This window comes from Xiphophorus hellerii, chromosome 23, assembly GCF_003331165.1.
Source record: "Xiphophorus hellerii strain 12219 chromosome 23, Xiphophorus_hellerii-4.1, whole genome shotgun sequence".
In the NCBI taxonomy this organism is placed as follows: Eukaryota; Metazoa; Chordata; class Actinopteri; order Cyprinodontiformes; family Poeciliidae; genus Xiphophorus; species Xiphophorus hellerii.
The window spans coordinates 23,128,185-23,150,087 of NC_045694.1; the positions used below are offsets into that span (position 1 = coordinate 23,128,185).

Below are 21,903 nucleotides of genomic sequence, written 5' to 3' on the forward strand. Positions count from 1 at the left end.
TGACGTCTGACCCCCCTCACCTTTTGGCCCCGCCCAGACACCAACCCATATGGACGGTATGGGAAAACACGAGCGGAGGAAGATGCCAAGCGTTACCTCAGAGAAAAAGAAGAGCTGGAAACGGAGCGGGACGGAATACGGCATGCGCTGGTGACGCTCCGACAGCAGAAGAGAGAACTGAAGGAAGAGCTTAAGGTGGCTTCAGGTGAGGAGATAAATAAACAGAAAGAAAACAGAATGATACATAAATCATTTTCAATTTCATCTGTGGTCTCTAAATGATCACAAGTACTCATTAGCTAAGATTTGTTAGAATACTATTAGATATGAATATACAGTGTCCTTTATTGGCACCCTTGATTAAGATACAGTTGTGTTCGAAATAATAGCAGTGCCTCAACAGCAGCAAGAAAATCACTGGTTTTATTAACATTTCAAACTCTATACCCCAGATAAGTTTCTGGGGGGTAAAATAAAGGTATAGAAAACCAACAAACCCAACAGGACAGCCATGCATACTGTGGATTCTGTGAAATTGAATGATTAACTGAAAAGGGTGTGTTCAAAAAAATAGCAGTGGTGAGTCCAATTAGAGAGGGCATCAATTAGGGAGGGTATTCTGGGAAAAAAGGGTGTTAACAGGTGATCCGTATTTAAGGATCAAGACAACTGGCATGCTGGCTGTGCATTTCTCCTGAAAAAACAATGAAAATGGGTCGTTCCAGACACTGTTCTGAAGATGAGCGTTTCCTAATAAAAAAATTGATTAAAGAAGGGAAAACATACAAAGAGGTGCAGAAAATCATTGGCTGTTCAGCTAAAATGATCTCAAATGCCCTGAAATGGGAGCATAAAACTGAAAAACGAGGAAGAAAAAGAAAGACAACCCCTCGAATGGACAGAAGAATAGCCAAACTGGCGAAGACTCAGCCAATGATGGGATCCAAGAGGATCAAGCAAGACCTTCAGTTGACAGTGAGTACTGTGACAATCAGAAGACGTCTTACTGAGGTTAACCTTCCAGCAAGAAGCCCCCGCAAAGTCCCACTGCTGAGAAAAAGACATGTGCAGAAGCGTTTACAATTTGCCAAAGAGCACATTGACTGGCCTGAAAAGAAATGGCATAATATCTTGTGGACAGATGAAAGCAAGATTGTTCTTTTTGGGTCTAAGGGTCACAGGCAGTATGTCAGACGCCCTGCAAACACAGAATTCAAGCCACAGTACTCACTGAAGACCATTAAGCATGGTGGTGCAAGCATCATGATATGGGGATGTTTTTCATACTATGGTGTTGGTCCGATTCACCGCATACAAGGGATCATGGATCAGTTCCAGTACATCAGGATCCTGGAAGAGGTCATGCTGCCATATGCTGAGGAGGAAATGCCTTTGAGGTGGACCTTTCAACAGGATAATGACCCCAAACACACCAGCAAGCGAGCAAAAGCATGGTTCCAGATGAACAAGATTCAACTGATGGAGTGGCCAGCACAATCCCCGGACCTTAATCCCATCGAAAACTTGTGGGCTGACATAAAAAGTGCAGTGCATGAGGCAAAACCAAGAAACGCTGAGGAATTGTGGAATACAGTGCAATTATCCTGGGCTGCAATACCTGTGGAACGATGCCAGAAGTTGGTTGACTCCATGCACCACAGATGTGTAGCAGTCATCGGAAACCGTGGTTTTGCAACAAAATATTAGTTTAGGATACTCAGCTAGGTTCACTTATCAAGAATTTCTTTGTTTGTACAGTACATTTTTGAGTTTCCAAGGAAAGATGGCAACACTGCTATTCTTTTGAACATGCCATTTCTTACTTTATTTGAAATATTATTATTATCATTTAAGTTTTGATGACTTTGCGCAATTGTTTTGCTTTGGAATAGAATGTACTGTGTCCCCAATGTATCTGTGTTCATTAAAGTACAATTTCTTTGAAGAATTTTGACATTTACTCATTTTTCTAAAGGCACTGCTATTATTTCGAACACAACTGTATGTAAAAAGCTATGTAACTAAATCAACTGTTGCAGGACATTTGAAATTGAGTCTTTTGATAAAACTCAATTTGATTGCATTTATGCAGTGTAAAAAAACAGGTCAACAGTGCTTGTTTGGTGTTCATTTTTCAACATATTGCTATTTATTCTGGATACGACCCTCTTTTGTGAATGAGACAGCTCTTCATTTTCTCCTGTAATGTTTCACACAACCGGAGCCTACAGAGGGTGATCTTTGACACAATTTCTCTTTATCATCCACAGTCCTGGGTCTAGCTAGCGCTCTCATATTCAGCTCACCTTCTGGTTTTCTCCTGGATTTCGGTTTGACCACAGAGATGGCTATGAAATAATCTTGACTTAGTTTCTTGTGGACCATTCTGTATTGATGTGACCTTATGCTGAACTCCAGGTCTACGTTTTAAAGTCCATGTGGGATTTTGTAAACTCCTCATCTTTGTAATTGAAGCACAGAAAGCACTTCTGGTTCGCCACAAGCAACCAGTGGTCATTTAGATATGGTGGTTCTAGAGATTTGATGACCCGACATGCCGCTTTTTACTGCAGTCCTCTGACAGTTTTGAGGGGTTTTTTTGTGGGTTTTTTTTTTTACCTCCGTTCTCATTGGGCTCGCTGTGAATTCCAGCTGACTTCATTTTTTAAAATTCTTGTTTTGATTGATGTTACAGCAAGTTTGGACGAGTAGTTGCTCACTTGTAGGCATATTCAGACTTAAGAAGACACATCTGACTTGTGGAAAATTAAAAAAAAAAAAAAAATCCTGACAGTTTGATCAATTCAATGAAACCATACATTATAAAGTCATTCAGTTACATTTATTTCAGAAGTACTTTTTAAGGGTACCAGTAATTGTGGAATCAGGAGCTTTGGTGAAACACATTGAATTTTTTTCAATAAATAAATGGAATGGGAATTGGATAAAATAATTATAGATATTTTTAGAAATCATCAGTTTGAGATTATACTACTGCAATAAAAGCTAAATTTATGCAAGGCGTCTTTCAATAATTGTGAAGGGTTCTTTCCGGCTCTTCTGTGTTTTTGATCCTGGTTTCTGACCACTATTATATAAGGGTCATGTGAAAGGAAAATGCCCCCCAGTGAGACGAATGCAACCATTACTCGTATTAAAAACAACATGGTTATGAAAATGTCTCCCATGTCTAATTAATCAATTTCCTGTGATTCCTGCGGTATGCTGCTATCGCTGACAGAGGGAGCATTCAGACTTGCTCACTGGAACAGTGCATTACTCTCCAAATGCAGGAAATACAATAACAATAAGTACCATCTCATCTTGGTACTAATTCAGTATCTTAAAAGATATGAAAATAGTTTCTTCAGTGAGACAGTTACAATTGGAAAGATAACTTGAATGTAAAAGTATGTGGGTTTTTTTGTGGAGCAGAGAGGAGAAAAGCCTTGCTGGAGAAGCGCGTGTCCCAGCTGGAGGAGACTTGCAAGGCCAAAGAGGCCGAGAGGGTGGACCTGGAACTCAGACTGACACAGGTCAAAGAAAACCTGAAGAAGAGTCTGGCAGGCGGAGCGCTGGGCGCACCTGTGGAGGCCAGGCCACCTGCCAAGGTATATCTGTCGATCTGTGTGGAAAGACAAAGCTCTTTCACCTTGCAGTCTTTTTTAAATTTATTTATTTACTTCTCAACTTTCCTCAGGAGTTCGGCAAAAAAATCCAGAATTCCTACAGTGATTCTTTACCAGTGAACTGCGCCGCAGAGATGCGAAAGAGGCCGCCGTCGATTTGTGCGTCCTCTGCTGGAACCGTCATGCAGAAAGCAAAGGTGAGGATGTTGATTAAATATATGTTATGCTCATGCTTACAGGAGCAGTTAATCAGTCTGTCACTTTACTTCTTTCTTTGCTAGAAAACAAACAAAATCCATTTTTCTGTGGCCTGGTCAGAGGCTAGACTTAAATCTGATTCGGTTGTTGTAGATTAACATTAAACAGGCTGGTCATGGTCAAAAACCTTCCGGTGTGGAAAGTTTTCTGTTAAGAAAAGTCTGGAAAAAAATCTTAATAGTCACTCCATTTGAATTATTGCGAACACTAGACGATTGCTGTTTCCACCAAGATCAGCACAACCAGTTATTTGGATTAGGGGGTGATTACTTTTTCAATTAGGGCCAAGTTGGACTACCCTTTCTAACTAAAATCGTCTTTAATCTATCTTTCACTGATAATAACAAATAGTTTGATTTGAAGTGACAAGAACTCAAGAACAGAATAAATATGTAAAAGGGGACAAGCTCTTGTCAGTACTCTAGAGCTTCAGCTCCCCCTCGTCTCGGATCTGATACTTATCAGTGACTGGAACAGGCTCATGTAGAAAAAAAACATCTCTCATGAGCATTGCGATTCTGAGATGAAAATGTACAACAATTCACTTATCTGATTGAACCTTTAGAGCAGGGGTGTCGAACTCAATTTCACCAAGGGCCACTTCTGCATATTGGCCACCCTCAACGGGCCACATTGACGGTATAAATCAGGAATGTCCAAGTGCAGTCCTCCAGACTGCAACTTTTAGATGCGCCCCTGCTAAAACATACCCCAGACAAAAAGTTGACTTCCCTCATTAGCAGCAACTCAGTTCTGTAGAGGCCTATGAATGAGTCAATGATCCAGGTGTGTTAGAGAAAGAACGCATCTAAAGTTGCAGAGTGATAGGTCTGGAAAACTAGACTTGGGCAACCCTAGCATAAATGTATGAAAATACAATGTTAAAAATAAATTAAACAACACCTCATATTGTTAAATAACTGATTTTATGTGTTCAAGTTTTAAATATTACATTTGAGTTTGCATGGATGTAAAATTACTGCTCAGTTTAAAAATTACAATATTTTTAAACTGAGCAGTTTAAAAATATGCTCAGTATTTTTAAACTGCTCAGGTAAACTTCGCTCTTTAGCTTGTTAGCTGGTCGATGTTTCAGTTTTATTCGCTGGAAAAATTAATCTTTGTCTGCTTTAAAGATAAGCAGACAAATAATAAAAAACAAGTTTTGATATTAACTCTCAACGTCATTCACAAAACTTTTTCGTTATTTATTACACAACGAACATGTATTTCACATAAGAGCAAAACAATGAGGTGATGTTGCCTGTCCTTGAACACAACGCTGATCCCTCTTCACCCTGTCACCAACTCACACACATCCTCATTGTGTTGTGTTGTGTAAATAAACACAAAACAAGCAAAATCAATAAACTATATGCATATTCCAGTATACTGAGTTTTGGTTTTACATTCATTCTATTTAAATTTAGTTTGTTTGTGCTTACCAATGTTTTCTGGCCGGATGTCTGGCACCGTTTTCCCCTGGTCAGTTCGTCGATGTCTGGTTTTAGTTCTATTCTGTGGCAATCCGCAAAATGGCGTGTAGGTTTTCGTCAGTAATGCGCGATCTGGTCTTGGTCTTGTTTAAATTCATTATTGAAAACACAGATAGGTGCTTCCAAACGTGGACAAAACACGAGCTGCATGGAGTCGAAGCTGTGGCATCAAATCAGGGGGCAGTAGACGGTAAAAGTCCTCGATTGAAACATCACGGAACTTCGCTCTTTAGCTTGTTAGCTTGTCGATGTTTCAGTTTTATTCGCTGGGAAAATTAATAATCAGCTTGAGGTGACTCTGCTGCACTCTAGTGGCGAGAAGCCGTAATGTTGGTTGGTAAGAATCAGAAGGCATTATGGGAGATGTAGTTTGTAGTCAATTCGTGCTCAAAACCTATTTTTAAGTCAATCAATGGGGCTGTAAAACGGTGGTGGTGGTGGGGGGGAGAGGGCCACATAAAACGACGTAGCGGGCCACATGTGGCCCGCGGGCCTTGAGTTTGACACATGTGCTTTAGAGCAACTCTACCTGATAGCAGGTTGACCTACTGTCAGGATAATTCAGGTAATATATATTTGACCAATTGAGATCACTTCAGACTGTGTATAGAATATTGAATCCAATAGATAATTACATATGTGGAAAGAATCAAACCAGTCTTGATTCAGTACATTGTAGAATATTATGTAATGTATACCTTCATCCTAATACACACACACAAACACACACACTATTAAAATTAGGGCTGAATCAATAGCATCACACATTTCCATATTTATAATTTGATAATCTGTCAGATTTTGTAATCTGTTTCGATTTTTGTAATTTGTGATGTTAAGTATCTCATGACACACAATAAGGTAAATAAAATTAACTTGTTCCTCTTTATGTTCTTTCCCTGCAGGAATGGGAGTTAAAGAAAATAATCTAGGAGAAATTTTGATGGAAAAGACTGAAGTAAACGGATATCACAGGGTGTGACTTTTTCCCACCTTCTTTCTTTATCAGGTTCATCTGCCAAACTGATCAAGAAAGCCAAGAGGTTTTCCATTCCGACATTTAGGACTTGTGTTGAAAGCAATACATAAATCAGCCAGCAGGTGGAGGTACATTCCCACTGGATATTTGCTCTTTGGAGCCCTGAAACGGTCTACTTGGAATACACTATTTGGACTCTTCACTCACTGCATCCAGGTATTTTCATTGTCTTGATGGCACTGAATGGGTCAAGGAAAAGAAAGAAAGGGAGAATCTATGCGACAAAGGCACAAGAGACGTGTACTGAAAGCAGAGGGAAGTGCATAAAATGTGGAGCTGGAAGGCACAGATGGTTGCAGCGTCACAAATGATAAAAGTGAAATGGTGTGCAGGCCTAACCTGACTAATGTGATATTTTGGAAAGAGTTTTACTATGAGATGCCTTTCACGCAGTGGCGTGTTTTTATTTGTTTTCTTCATGTACATAGCGAACTACAACTACTGTTTCTGTTTCATTCTGCGTCAGACTTTCATCATCGTGCAACAAACAGCATTGTGCAAAAGTTTTAGACACTAAGAGTTGGTCATTAGATTTTTTTATTATTCTACTAAAGTCCCTGGCCACACTGATTTGGCTCCAGCAGTGTCCTACATTTACTTGAATCTTTTTTGTAGGTAACTGAATGACTAACATAGCGGTGCTACTCTGTGATCTATCCTTTTTGTTGTCATTTAAATACTTTCTGTCAACTTTTGCACTTTATGTAAACCTGGATGAGGGACTAATAAATTTGCTTTTCACTGTACAAGCAGTTGATTTTTTTTTTTTTTTTAACTCGTAAAACACCATGACATGAAAGGGCTTCATTAAACTCCACCAACAAGTCATAGTTACTGTCGTTTTCAGTTTAATTGCACATGGCCAGTTATGTAGCCTGATACAGCCAAAGCAGGGGAAAAAAAGCACATCTATATGATTTAATAATCGCATTTCAATGTCGCGCAGCAGATGGAGTTGGTGATTCAGCAGTCCTTTTTTCAAAAGTATTCATACCACTCGGTCCTTTCCACATTTTGTCACATTGCATTTACAAACGCCAATGTATTGATTTCGGATTGGATGCGATAGACCAACACAAAGCAATGCATTTTTGTGAAGTGGAAAAATATAGGTGGTTTCCCACGTTTAATTATTTTATTTTTTTTTACAAATTCAAATCTGAAAATTGGAGTACGTATTTGCATCTGATGCCTAATAATGAAGCCCAATGCAAAAACCTGCGTTCAAAGAGAAATCACCAGGTTTGCTAATGACCACTAGTGGGGGGGGGTATGATTAAGTGGAGGATTTTAGGTCAGATTACAAAGCACTGTTTCAAGCTTTGAAGATCTCACAAAGCTCTGTTTCATATTTCATCTGAAAATGGGAAAAGTGTGGCACAACTGCAGTCCTAACATGGCTGTCCACCTAAACCGACAGGAAACTGGGTTGAAATAACAAGAGAAAAAGTCTCCCCAGTGGTGAAACAACTGTGGTGGCAGCATCTTGCGGTGAGTGTGCGTTTCTTCAGAAGGTGGAAGGAATCCTAATCAGAAGAGGGAAGCCCTGGAGAAAAAAAAAAAAGCTGTTATGGCAGGGGTGTCAAACTCCAGTCCTCGAGGGCCGCAGTCCTGCAACTTTTAGATGTGCCTCTGCTGCACCACACCTGAACAGAATAATTAGGTCATTAAGGCTCTGGAGAACTGATCTACACAAGGAGGAGGTCATCAAGTCATTTCATTCCAGTGTTTTGTACCTGTGGCACATCTAAAAACTGCAGGACTGCGGCCCTCGAGGACTGGAGTTTGAGACCCCTGTGTTAGAGGTTGTGAAACACTAACGACCGGGACAGCAGGATTCCAAACAGACAGCCAAAATTATAAAAAAAAAAAAGTCAGTCCCTCGATGTGCAAATCCAATAGAGAGATAAATACTTGCAGTAATAATTGTGCTCAAAAGTGGTTCTACAAGGTATTGATCAAGAGGGGCTGAATACACACAGATGCAAAGCATTTGGTAAAATATTCACCTTCAATCAGGGTTTTTATTTCCCTCAGCTGTGCAGCTCATTTGACTGGTATGTCACACGAAATCCCAACAAAACAGTGAAGTTTGTGGTTGTAGCCTAAGACTTGGAAAGGTTTAGTCAGTATGAATACTTTTGAAAGCACTGTGACACGCATGGTTTTTAATCATCAAGCCCTCATGCTTAAAATGTGCAGAGCCGTTCATTTACTTGCAATTAACACCAACTTTTTTTTTTTTAGCAGAAAGCACAGTCCTGACTAACCGCTTCTTATTATTTGCAGCCCCTAAAACAGGTTTTATCTGGGTGCTGCAAGAAAAAAAAAAAAAAAAGTTTCATCAGACATGTCCAGGTCCAGCCGCTGGCTAACGAGGAGGTAGGACGGCTTCAGGGCAGTGGCGCGATCTATGCTGCAGCCTGCTGCTAATCAGCATTCAGAGAAAGAGATAATAGAGCCAATACAGGATATTGACAAAGAGGAACGCTGTGGGGAAAGCGGTACGGGCGTGGCGATCGATGTTGTGTGGATTTTCCACAATGAAGACAGCGGCTGCTCTGCGTGAGGCGTCTTTCACAGACGACAAGCCGCAGCCCTGACTCTGCGCTTTTTCCGTCGAAGCCGCGGGGTTCTTGGTGTCGCTCTTCGCTGGCTCCTCAGCCGGCTCCTCTGCAGTGGTGCCCACCTCTACGGACCGGTTCGGTTGGCTGGAGTTGACGATTGGCACCAGGCCGTTTCCATTGGACTCGGCAAACTCCCTCAAAAGCTCCTTGAAGGACACACACACACAAACACAGACAGATGCTTTAATGCAGTCATAGTCAATATCTATGACTGCATTTTATGGCCTGGTTCACGTTTCTTACTCTGTGTAGATCCTCGATGGTTTGATGCTGCATTGTGTAAAAATGAGCACAGGCATATTCCAACAGGGCACCGAAGATGAAGGTGAAGCAGATGCCCAAGTAAACATCTATGGCCTTTATGAAGCAGTTAGCATTTGGCAGGGATGTGCGGGCCCCCATCATGAGAGTGGTCATGGTCAGGACGGTGGTCACTCCTGCAGGGGCAAATCAAAGTGTGATTTTGAGCAGAACAATATTTCAATCGATTTACAGTCAGTTTACTTTATAAAGAAAGTTTTCTGTTCCCAGGTGCTTAATGCAATTCCAATGCTCTCTTTAACCGTGATGTTTGTCCAAGTTATAATAACTCATTTGGCTCAAGACTTGTCAATTTCTTTTATTTTTGTAATTATTTTAAGGATTTCCTGCAGCACTTATCTGTCTCTGCATCTGTATTTAGATCAAATCCAGACTAGTGGATCGTTGACACTAAATCTCAAGGACTGAGAGCAGAACATGCAAAACCTTTGCTTTGCTTTACAAGATGTTAAAAAAAAATTACTGTAGTTTAAGGAACACTTTTTAACAGATTAATCCCACAACCTTTCTTTTTTAATAATCCAATTTCAGTATGTTTTACAAAGAGATCACTGATGGAGAACCATAAGAATAATCACCGGCTTCCATGTAAATAACCCCTCACTGCAAATGTGACAAGAGTTTAAAAGTGGATCGACGTATTTGTAAGATTGAAGTTATTAAAATAAGCAGACATCTCTGAGCAGTTATTAGTTTTCAGCTGCCAGGACCAATAAATCTGGATTTCTGCTCAGTGAAGATGCTAAGAGAGTCATCTACTGCTAGTAAGAATTATGCAGCCTATAACTTTTAACTAGCACTGCACTTTAAATAATCAGAAAATCCCCTTTTTTAGAGCAAAGGTGTTCTCTTTCAATCTGAACCTGAAAACTTGCTCGTATGTAGTTATTGTTTTGCTTTTTATCAAAACTCAATTTTTTCCCTCATACGTGTTAAGCTCCATCCAAATTTCTTTGTCTCATCCTTTGAAAAAAGAAGTAATATAAAGTGCCTGAACTAATATAACGCATGAAAAACCTATATCTGAATCAATGTTTGTTTTTTTTACTTCTAATGAAGTGAATGTGATGGAATTTAACCTGGGCAAGAGAACTGTGTTGAGTCTTATGCAATGTGGTTTGGTTTGTAAAACTATCCATCACAACTGAAGATTGGTTCATAATTTATGTTCAGCTATGACATAAAACTAAATATTAAAGAAGTGACATTTGAAACTAAAAATGTTAAAATTGACAAAATTGTTCATTTCAGCCAATCAAACATTTTACTAATCAGACGTATTTTAAATTACATGCCTGCAATGGGGAGCCAAAAGTCTACCAACACCATCAGGCAAGCAGCGTGAGCAAAACGTTTCTTTTTTTTTTTTTAAATAAAGCTAGAAGTGCAGATTATGGTGGGTTGGAACCTAATCTTTAAAAGTCCATAAACTGCAGAAGTTTTGGGACTTTTGCTTTGAACATCACAAGTAAAAAGAGATAAATTAACAAAGCCCGTAGCCACGTTCTGACATAAAAATGCCTCAGTGAACACCCTCAGCTCTTTAGAAGTGAAACTGGCAAATATTCGATCCATTTCTGCTTTGCTGCTGCATCCAGCGAGGTCTGCCTACATAGCAGTTCCACGTCCGGTACCTCTGATTCAGCTAACAAGATCCCCTCAGCCACAGGTGCTGCGTTTAATACAATCACAACTGGCTTGTTTGAACTCAACACACAATATTTCTGGCAATTCTGTTGTTTCTCTGCACTTTTGAAGAGTATTTTAATGAACCACACATGGCTGGTTATGGTGCCTTGGTGCAGCTTACACTTCTGCTTTTCCACTGCTCTTAGATTCAACGGCAAATGCAACACTGCAGCCAGTGAGGTTGCTGGAAAATTATAGCAGCTGATGAGTGATTTCTAAAGTATTGGGTTGGTTATAAGCAAAATTTCTTCTTTTTTTTCAGAATATTTAAACAGTCTTTTAGATTTTAGTTTTTAGTTGACAGATAAGACCTACCCAAATGTTCTGGAAGTAAACAAAAGTCCCAACATTTCAAAAAAGAGCAAAAACATTATTCCCCACAGTGACGTATCGCAATGAAGCAGCAACCTGCTTTTCACTGGTAGCGTCCAGATTACAGAGATTTGAACAATCAATTGTAAAACCAAGAATAAAGGTAAAGCAGTTTACCAATCAGCATGATTCATGCTGTTTGTGGAAACTTAAGAAAATTTGGGGAAAGCATTAAATTATCGCAACCGTATGTTGGATTCTGTAATACTTTTCTGACCTGTCGTAGATAGATGTCATAGTACCGTCAGGTAAGCAAGTGATGAAATCCTCAGACCAGTGAGTAACAATGTAATTTGTTCATATAAAAGGCATACAACCCTATGTCTGCTATAAGAGTACAAATCTGTACTTTCACATGGAACTTAAGTTTATTGCGTGCAAAACTACAACGGGTAAAACTGCAGATGGTGTGGATGAACCTCATCAGATGAAACTATACCGGTTCTCTCTTAATCCACCAGGAGTGGCGTAAACGTTCAAATTTAACATCGGGCTGTTGTGCAGTTTCATTCAACATGCATGTTCCTGTCCTTGTTCGCCAACAATCACCATTTCAATCCTTGAAATGCCTCCGAAAATATTTTTGCATTGCGGCACGGATGGTGTTTGGCAAAGAAAACAGGGACAATAATAATAGTCATCTGAAACAATGTAAATTTTTTAATAACTATGACCATGTTATTGTATAACATGGTCATAGTCATAGTGCAAACTGAAGCATACGTGCTGCTTCAGTTTGAGTTGTTTAAAAGACTCTGATGGTAATTTTGTCCAGCAGAACCAGTTGACTGTAATCAAGCCAGAACAGAAGAAGACTTAAAAAAAGACACAATTACTGCAAACCAGACAATATTCAGATTTGATTTAGTGGGTAAATACCTGCTCAAGCTTATCGTAGTTAAAGAAGAAAAGAAAGAAATCAAAAGATACTTTTGCGTTGCACTAACAATATGTTTCCAGTTGTGCACGTCTCCTGTCATGCAACGTAGCAGAAGTTTCCATTTTAATTTGACCATAATTAAATAAAAAAACAAAACAACAAGCCGGTGTCTTCCGAGGCTTGACTGGTACATGGCGTACATGGTGCACCAGAATCATAAAGAACAAAAAAATACTGACCGATGCACGTTCGGGCTGGCACAGATGATTGGCTGATCCAGAAAGAGACCCAGGAGAGAACCACAAGCAGAATGGAGGGGACATACGTCTCCAAGATAAAGAACAAGACATTTCTGCGCAGGGAAAAATGCAGCACCAGCTTGGGGTAATGACCTGTTTAGAGACATAAAACAGCACAGCTCTCTAAACGCATAAAAGCGATGGATTGCGTTCACGTTGGACAACATCTTGGCTGCACATTACTCCACTCTGCACCTGTTTCGTACACAGCCTCCGTCACCGAGGTGTAGTAGCTCTCCACGCTGTACTGAGCCAGCCGCAAGGTGTCCAAACCCTTCACAGAATCGTTCCCTCTTGTCCAGTAGAACACCACGTCCTGTATGTTGTAGCCCCCTGACAATGCAGCACACGTGCTATTAGTACATGGTTATAGCATCAAATCTGCACGGCAACAAAGAGCTTAAAGTCTCTACACTGATGATGGAGATGTAAAGCTGCAGAGGTAATGGAAAGAAGACGAACACACACTTGACGGAGGGTGGGCGGAAAGAAAGTACTCACAGCTCTCCAGCTGCAGGGTGCACACCTGTTTGTCCATGGGGTATTTGGTCAGGTCCATGTTGCAGGCAATTGTAGCCGTGATGCTGTCGAGTTTTCAAAGCAAAAGTATATATATATATATAATAAAAGAGATTTTTTCCCCCCTCTTCCCAATAAGTCTTTCCTTCTTTTGTTGAGCACAAGACGGCAACAGATCAGTGAAAGCTAAGAACTATTTTTCTTCTGAGTGACCGTTAAAAAAAACAAAACAAACAAAGGCCCCGATGTGATAAGTCAGCAAATATTTTCACCGTTTGATGTTTTATTCACGTTTAACTCTCTCACTTTTACTGTGGAGGGTGAAGTTTCTTCCCCACGGCGTGTAATGTCCGTGCTTAAAGGAAGTACTGCCACACTTATATCGTTATTTGGATTTTTCATGGTTTGTTTTGTCTTAATCACTGGTTTTATATCGTCATATTAGGATGTGCAATCATTATTGACAGGTGAGTAAAATCAGGTGATGACATCAGGGATGAGAAGGGAGGAGTTTATGTTGTGTGGAGTTATTTTTGAGTTTGCTGCACCCTGACACTCGGACGACGCTATAAAGTTGATGACCGGCGCTAAATGAAAGGCCACGATCTTTGCGGTGCCACTTTGGATATGTTGACTGAATGCAAATATGCAGATGGTCACAGTTTTCCGTAAATAGTGTTTACTTCTGGAATAAACATGGGAGATTCAATGTGCTTAACTGTGTCTTTGCTGTCTTTTTAAAAAAATTTTTTTTTTTTAAAGAGATGAATGGGACTTGAAGTTCCACAATAATATTGCATTCGCTATTTGTAACAAAGCAATAACAATAAAACTAATGTCTAAAACGTTTGCTGTGCACATGGTTTTCCATTTATAAATAAGAGAAGTGTGTTGTGCATTTCCACTCACCCTCCCCGAATCAATACTTTTTAAGGCAACCTTTCTCCAATTACAGCTGCGAGTGTTTAGACTGTATGTCAGCTTTGCACATCTAGACGTTGAAATTCTGCCCTTTCCTTTTGAGAAAACAGCTCAATGTTAGCAGAAATGAATGTGAAAAGTTCTATGAATATCAACTATGAAGTCCTATCAAAGATTCTCATTTATATAAAAAGATACAGATCCCCCCACCCCCACAAAACAATTTGGTTTGCATTGAAATCATCCCGCTTTTGATCTGACTTTCTTATTAGGGCTGTTATTCAGCTGGGATATGAAGCTTCACCACAATTTCAAGTCTGCTGCTTCCTCCAGCAGGTTTTCTTCCATTTATTTACCCCTATTCATCACCCAGTCACAAAAATTATGAATAAAGATACACATAGAATATGTTTGTCTGAAAAGTGTGGCATGTACATGTATTCAACCCCCTTGACTCTTATACCCATAATTAAAATCCAAAGCAAAGGACTCTTATCCTGTAAGACTCGTAAATGTATAGCTGATGTCTCGGCATGAAAGTTTGCTATCTGATGCCTAATTCATGTTTGACTCTAAGTCTTGAAAATCCCTTAGCAACACAGTAAACATTCAGTCGAAGCATTCTGCACATTCGAGGGCAGCTTCCTGACTCATGTTCAAAGCGAGTTGCCACCGTCCATGTTGACATTCATGAATCACTGTCTGTCTTAATTCAGCCAGAAGAAGGATGAATCTAAACATAATGCAAACCTGCTCTTTTTTCTTCTTCTTCTTCTTCTATTAAGCTTTGGAGTCAAAACAAAGCCGGGTGACGAAACAGATTAAATGTCAAGGCACATTTTCATAGATGCCAAGGACATGACAAATCACAGCAATTTCAGGGACACTAGGCATCCAGAAATGAAGTGTCACTCCCTTAAGGTTCATGACTGGATGGTGATGCATCAGTGATTCCTTCCTGTTTTGAGTAGGACCTGAGGCCAGAGCACGGCTGATGGCAGGAAAGGTGCAACGTACCGGAGTGCGTAAAGAACGGTGCCGTTGCTGAAGATGCGGATGAGGCGGTTCTCCACCGTCACGTCGTGAAGGAAGGAGCGCTTTGAGTCCGGGATGAAGGTGTCCGGGATCCAAAGCAACGACACCAGCCGCCCATCCACGCTCACGCTCTCGTTCCCGGGAAACACCAGCCTGGAGTCGCGCCACCGCTGACGGAGAAAGATGGTCGCTGTGTAGTCCTGACAGGATGGCATCAAGAAGAATTTATTTATTAAGCCCAGTTGCTAAAGAAGAACAAAACGGAGTTTGGTGTACCATATTTATTTCAGAGATGGCATCAATGCTGGCGATATCCAGACTCATTCCAATCTCCACAGGACCTTCTGTTGTAAACAAAGGCAAGAAATGTGGTCAAAATCCAATCAGCAAACACAAAAACTGAAAAAAAAAAGTATTCTCAGTCTTTTGATTACCGTTGAAATTAGGCCTTAGGTAGCGGTTGTATCCCTTCATGAGTCTCTGAATGGTGGGCTGAAGCTGAGAGCCGTTCCATTCACCCCAGTGGTTGTTAGGGAACATGCAACCACTGAGGGGGAAGAGAAAAGGCCAGTCAATGAGAAATGGACAATAAAAGTGATTCTGTTTCAACACCAGTTCGCTCACCCCTGTGTGACGGTAAGGCAGATGAGGAGAAGCTCATTCAGCTGGACAGTCATTGCGGATCAACAGACGGAGGTTGACAGCACTGTTCAGGTAATGTGAGAAAAGGAGAGAAAGCGCATGCACGTAATTCTCTTTCTATAAAAGTTTTGTTTGCCTTGAACATTTTCATGTTTTGTCATGTTACAATCAGAAATCTCCAACTAGGATTTTAAGTGATAGATCAAGTGGGAAGTGGAAGAAAAAAAAACAACTTTAAATCTGAAAAGTGAGCTGTGTGTTTTGTTTCAGCCCCTTCGCGTCAAATATCTGTAGAATGGCTTTTGCTGCAATTTCAGCTGAAGGATTTTTTTTCTCCTTCTGAAACATTCCCACAGCACGATGAAGTCATCACCACATGTCATGATGGGAATGATGTGCAGTTAGTTTTACACCAAACTGTGTACGCCAAAATGTTACATTATGGTTTCATCTGCTCATAGTACCTTCCTCTACATGTTGGTTGTGTTTTCCACATGGCGACTCACCAACTTCATGCATTACCTCTTAGTAGTTAATGCTTCACTTCCTTATTTGTTTGATTTGTTGAGTGAATTACTTAAAAGTAAAACATTACAGTACCATTCTTTTATGTCTACTAACTTCTATTCTTTAGATAAATCTGGCAAGTTTTAGATTTTCAACTTCGGTGTGTCAGTTTGTCAAAGATAAATTTACAGCGGTAAAAGGTTTTAGATTAATTTCTTTAACTTTTTAGTTTTCTAGTTGACTTTTGTTAGAATCTTAAAGGCACTTTTATTTTCACCTTAAACCACCTACAAAGGTTTTACAGTGAAGTCGTCCTGTTGACAAATTCCTCCACCTTATCCACCGATCTCTCTAGGATTTGCAGATGTACGATTGTGTGACGAATCTAAAACTGGGGATTTCCTTTTACAGTCCAAACATTACATTATTGGTTGCTTATCCTTTTAGGGGTATTCCAGTGCAGGGAGCTACTGTAAATACAAGCCTTTCTTTTCAAAAATTTCTTTTGAACATTGAAGCTTGCGGTATACCATGACAAATATGAAAAAGTTCAAGTCGTGCGAAGACTTCACAAGCCATTCTCCTTCACACCACAGCACAGGATGGCAGAGCTTCACCATTGGACGGCAGCATCTGACAGGAACGTGGTTACGCACCTCAGGGGAAATCTGCAGCTCAAGAGTCATTCCAGTGCCTCGGAGTGCTTTGTCTCCACCAACAAATGCACAGGAATGTGGTATTGATCCTGGTCAACACCGTTGCGTCAGCAGCTGCTCCATTTTGCACACTTAATGACGCAAAGACCACTGAGCAGATATGTGTCCACCTGTACATTTACGTGTTTTAGCTGAAGTTTCCACGTGAAAGAGTGCGCCTTGGTTTGTCGATTTGTGTTGTCACGGCCTCATGGTTTATTCACACTGCATTACCGACAACTAATCACAGCACTAACTCGCTGTGGAGTCCTTGTTGTCACCGGTTGAAACGCCCCCCTTCCTCTCCAGCCCCCTGCAGATTAATCTTACTGGCACTAATAGGAAGCAGCGCTCTGATGTCTTGCTGTTGTTCAAAATTATGCAAATCCATGTTTCGGCTACCAAAGCAAAAACATCTTGCAGATGAGTTGCATTGTGGCACATTCACTAATTGACCATGGACACATGAGCACAAATGATTGTCCCTGCTCTTGGCCAAATTGAAAGTTAAAGGGTGGAAATTAGTAGGAATTATGGCAAATGTCCTCATTCATTATAGCTTTATTTGAGTCTTTCCCTAAACATTAAAATTTTATTGCTTATTTTTCCCATAATTTGCTGTTCATAAACCCCCAAATTATTTGGCATCTTTAGATGTTATCCCTTACAGCATGTCAGCACAGCTTTATTCCTCATTTAAAAGTTGCCCTTACCTGCTTTGACGTTTGCCCACCTATCTTGTGGCTTTTCTTCTTTCACTCTATCCCCTCTGCAGCCTTATCCTTTGTTCCCGCCGTAGTCTCCCGCCCCTCTTTGTGTCCCACGTGTCAAGTCGTCCTCTCCTCTCAGTTAGTTCTGAATAAATCCCCGTGTTTCTTCGGCAGACCACAGCTGCATCCTACGCCCCGATGCACGAGCCGCGGCTGGTTGTTTTACTGTTTGTGCAACTCCCACCACCTCTCTGCACAGCCGTATCCATCTCCCCACTGAGCCCTGTGTGCGCACACCCCTCCCTCTATCTTCCAGTCTTCATCCCTCTTCCACTTTACTCTCCTCAGCATCACATCTGAGCTGCAGCTGCTCCTATCGTCTCTCCCCCTACACACTCAGTCCTTTGCATAGAAATTCCCTCTGAGGGCATTCCTAAGCATATAACAACCTAAAATACTTCCATTAAAAAAAAAAGCAAAACGTCGAATAAAATATGAGTTCGTTTTTAGACCTCTACCTTAGTACTTTTCTCAAAATCACACTCTGCGTTTCACTGGTCCTCTGACCTTTGGTGGTAGATCCAAGTTAAAGAAGACTAAATTCATGGAGGTTGAAGACAAAAGTTGCAAGAAAAAAAAGTGAAATATGGATTGTTTTTTTAGAATTACACTAAAAAAGAAAAATAACGGAAAACATCCTTAAATGTTTAAACAAAAATCGTTGTTCGTGACACTTTACAGAAGCTTAATTTATGGGTTTTTAATATGAATTTCTGCCATATGTTACTTTCAGACACACAATTAATGATCTACTAATTGGGAAGCCATTATACGCAAACAGCTGATGAAACTTTCCTTGCATCACAAATGTTTCATCAACGATGAAAGAAATTACACATAATCAATTATCTAATGCATAAATTGTGATCCAAAAAACCCCCCAGAGAAACCACATAAAAATGATTGAGGTAATCATGAATGTCTCCTGGTTAAATCGTTATGGTAAAAAAATGAGTAATCAGACATGATCACAAATACCTAAAGTATGCGCTATGATAAAAAAAAAAAAACATAAATACCTGATGTATCAGTTATGATGCCAAACAAAAGGATATATGTAAGTTGTATATTTTTTTCCACTTTTGTTGTGATATTGTTTTGACCTTTTTAATTTGAATCAATTTGAACATTTGCTGCCACCGGAAATGGTTTATTCCAACAAACAGTCTTTATTTTTCTCTTTTCTCCTCTGTTTTCCCCCCTCTTCTCTGCTTCCCCCCTCTGGCAGCGAATCGCTAGCCACCTCCTTCTATCTCCCCTGACACCACCACTCCTCAGAGGCTCCCGAGCCCTCCGCTGTCTCATTCCCTCATGCCCTCGCCGTCCTCACCTCCGATTTATGTTCCCTTGCATCAGTGTCATTATCTGAATTAGAGTCTCTCTCTTTTTCCCCCTCTTTGTCCTCACTTCTAGAAAGTACCCATGTAGCTTGAGAAGGGAGTTCTGCTAGTTGTTTTTTTTTTTCTTTTTTCCTCTTGTAAGACGTCTGCTGTTCTCCAGCTGAGTGCACATTTATGTCATTGCCCAGATATTTTCTAAGAAGATTGCACACTTTCTGAAATTGTTTATGTTGATGATTGGGATTTATTCCACACGTAGCGGTAATTTATCTCCAGCACACCTGATATCGTGCCATTAATCTTTATGAATTCCTTGCCCTCCCATAGCTTAGCATCATCTGTAATAACAGCCTGACCTTTTGGGATGTAACCAGCAGAAGCCACAGCATATGCAAAGAATCCCAACTGCTTGGTTTTTGTAGATACTTCATGGGTAATGTGATCTGACCGCGGGTGCTTGCACCTACCGCTCTCCCACTGTTTCTGTCTGAGTTGATATATGGATACCAACAAGACATGTGCTAGTTCTTTTATCTATCCTTAACAACATTTGCATTACAAAGCTGTCTTCTCATTTTTTATTTTTTTTTACACCGGATGACAAAGCACAGTGTACAGAACAAAGTCTGATTTGCATTCTCCAGAGTTCACGACGTGGCTTCCGGAAGACAAAGCAACAGATGGAGACGTTTGTGAAGCACCTGAAGGGAATTAAAATGAATGTTTCATGTGAGTTAGGGGTCTCGTGCACAATTACAGCCTTGGTGATGATGTCAGAATAACAAAGAGATTCAGTCAGCGTTCCGGGGACTATCTGGATCTCAATCTCTACCTACGTCTGTCCGCTGCCGGGCTTGCATTCATTCCATTTCATTTATTTCATTTGTTTGAAATTGCTGTTTACAGCTGTTTCCCTGCCTGACGGTTCCTCTGAGTTCGTTCTTCGCCGGATCAATTTACATGCTTTATTGTTTGTGGGTTCAGTTTGATTTTTGCCTGTTACCAAACGTCAATCTTCTGTGGATGTTTATGCATTTGAGATTGCTTTTGTTTTTTGTTTTGTTGTGGCTTCTCAGGTCCATTTAGCTTCGGACTCGGACTGGATCGCTCAAACTAAACAAACGTCCAAATAGGTCTGTTGGACCTCTGGCTGTTTGATTACAGTCGTCATCTGGCTTGAAAGTGAAAATCAGCAAAATCTAAAGATTTTTGCAGCGTCTAATTCATCTTCATTCACTATTATCTTGGTTTCAGCTCCATTAATATTTTATGTACTTTGACAAGGCTCCCTGTCCTTCCTAAAGTCCTGTCATCATCTTTTTAGGGTGGAGATTGTGTGTAGATGATGGACAGTTTTATTTTTGAAAAAAATAAAAATAAAAAAAAAGTATTGTTTTTAACTGTTACCTTTTTTAGGCATGTGTACAGAATACCAGTTTCACATTCTTTGTTGGAACTATATCAAAATAAACAATAAATGTTAAAAATCTTTTACGTTGCATTTTATTCTAGCAATTTTGTTTTTGCTAAATTTTAAATGTGGTTTAATGCAACAGGAACAGCTTGTGGCAAATGCTAACTCCTTCCTATTGCCTTCTTTTGACAATGCTATTAATGCACATTTTAATCTTCTGCGGTGTCACTTTGTGCACCAAAAATAAATAACGTATTTCAGACATAAACTGCTTGTTGCACAATGACCATGATTATAGTTTGGTGCCGTTTTTTGGAATTTATCCGTCCTCTTCTGTTTTCTGAATTCAAGTGAATTAGGATACATTAGTACAAGAACATGCAGCATTAAACATAATTTGAAAATGAATTAAATAATGGCATGTGTGTGTTTCATTAATTTGATGTTTAATACACTGGTATTCATCTTTTACCTCCGTCTGGTCCAACCAATCCAAATCTTTTATTTTCCTCCAATAAAACAGGGAGCTCATGTTTTTCTGCAAGAAGAGGATAAAAGAAAATGATCTGAAACAAATCAAAGGTAGTTCCCGCTCTGTGACTCTGTGATGAACAATCAGTGGCAGACAAAATAAATCCATGGAGAAATGCAGCACAGGACCATGAGCAGAATACAGTTCCTCTGGGTAAAATGAACAGTTCTGGTTTTATAAACCACTGAATTAACTATGCATTTGATCAATTATTCATGACTTTATTCATTAAAAATGCACATTCAGGAACAATTAAGCAATGTGTCGATTCATAAAATTTTTTAACTCTGGGCTCTTTATTGTCAAATAAATAGCTGTGGTACAGTAAATTGGTACAATTTTAAATCTTGTGGATTCATATCGGCTACCAAAAAACTGCATCTTTCTTGGATGCACTTTTTGTTCATGTTCATGTATTTTTTTTAAAATATCATCCCCATAATTTTCTGATGCCAGGCTTTAGATAAATGGGTAGAATTTATCTTGTTTTCTAGTCACATTTGACAAACGGAACACGTCTAAAGGCCCCTGCTCTTCCCACTAAACCACTGTCTCTTCAGTAGCTTCACTTTTCCTAAGTGAAGGTAAAGCCCTTTCACTGAGGAAAGCAACTGCTTTCATGTGACGAATGAAAATGTCACAGGGATGCCCATGAGAGGGGCAGGAATGCATCTCCCTTAACAGACTGTGATGGCTGCCATGTCTAGAAGGAACATATGAATTAATACGGTGAAAGATGCTTCCTCTCCTGAGCCGTCTACCGTCCCTCCCTGTGACCGCTCTGTCTTCTTGTGGGCAGGTAAAGTGTTTTCTGTTGTCTCTCGTCAGATCCTAACGGGGAAGCGCTTTGACGTGAAACTCTTGAGAGATTTTGATAGTCACTTTGGTTACTGTAATGATTTTAGGTTTGGACATTAA

At 40.0% G+C, this 21,903-nt stretch overlaps 2 protein-coding genes across 6 annotated transcripts in view; one reads left to right on the forward strand and one right to left on the reverse strand.

Annotated features, from left to right (window-relative positions):
- Positions 1 to 7,789, forward strand: part of afap1l1a (actin filament associated protein 1-like 1a) — a 38,265-nt gene extending 30,476 nt beyond the window's left edge. For all 5 annotated transcript variants that reach the window (XM_032554927.1, XM_032554928.1, XM_032554925.1 and 2 more), the window contains exons 16-19: positions 38 to 205; positions 3,436 to 3,611; positions 3,701 to 3,826; positions 6,289 to 7,789. In XM_032554927.1, coding sequence (XP_032410818.1) covers positions 38 to 205; positions 3,436 to 3,611; positions 3,701 to 3,826; positions 6,289 to 6,315 — 497 coding nt within the window. In that variant the 3' untranslated portion in view covers positions 6,316 to 7,789. The remainder of the gene's footprint in view (positions 1 to 37; positions 206 to 3,435; positions 3,612 to 3,700; positions 3,827 to 6,288) is intronic.
- Positions 7,790 to 8,118: 329 nt separating this feature from the next.
- On the reverse strand, positions 8,119 to 18,029 carry gabrp (gamma-aminobutyric acid type A receptor subunit pi). Its single transcript, XM_032554205.1, has 10 exons — positions 17,643 to 18,029; positions 15,710 to 15,791; positions 15,520 to 15,632; positions 15,362 to 15,429; positions 15,068 to 15,285; positions 13,112 to 13,194; positions 12,806 to 12,943; positions 12,551 to 12,703; positions 9,293 to 9,486; positions 8,119 to 9,195 (listed from the first exon to the last, which is right to left on the reverse strand). The coding sequence occupies exons 2-10, from the start codon at positions 15,760 to 15,762 to the stop codon at positions 8,863 to 8,865; spliced, it is 1,353 nt and encodes a 450-aa protein (XP_032410096.1). The 5' UTR covers positions 15,763 to 15,791; positions 17,643 to 18,029; the 3' UTR covers positions 8,119 to 8,862.
- Positions 18,030 to 21,903: the final 3,874 nt, after the last annotated feature.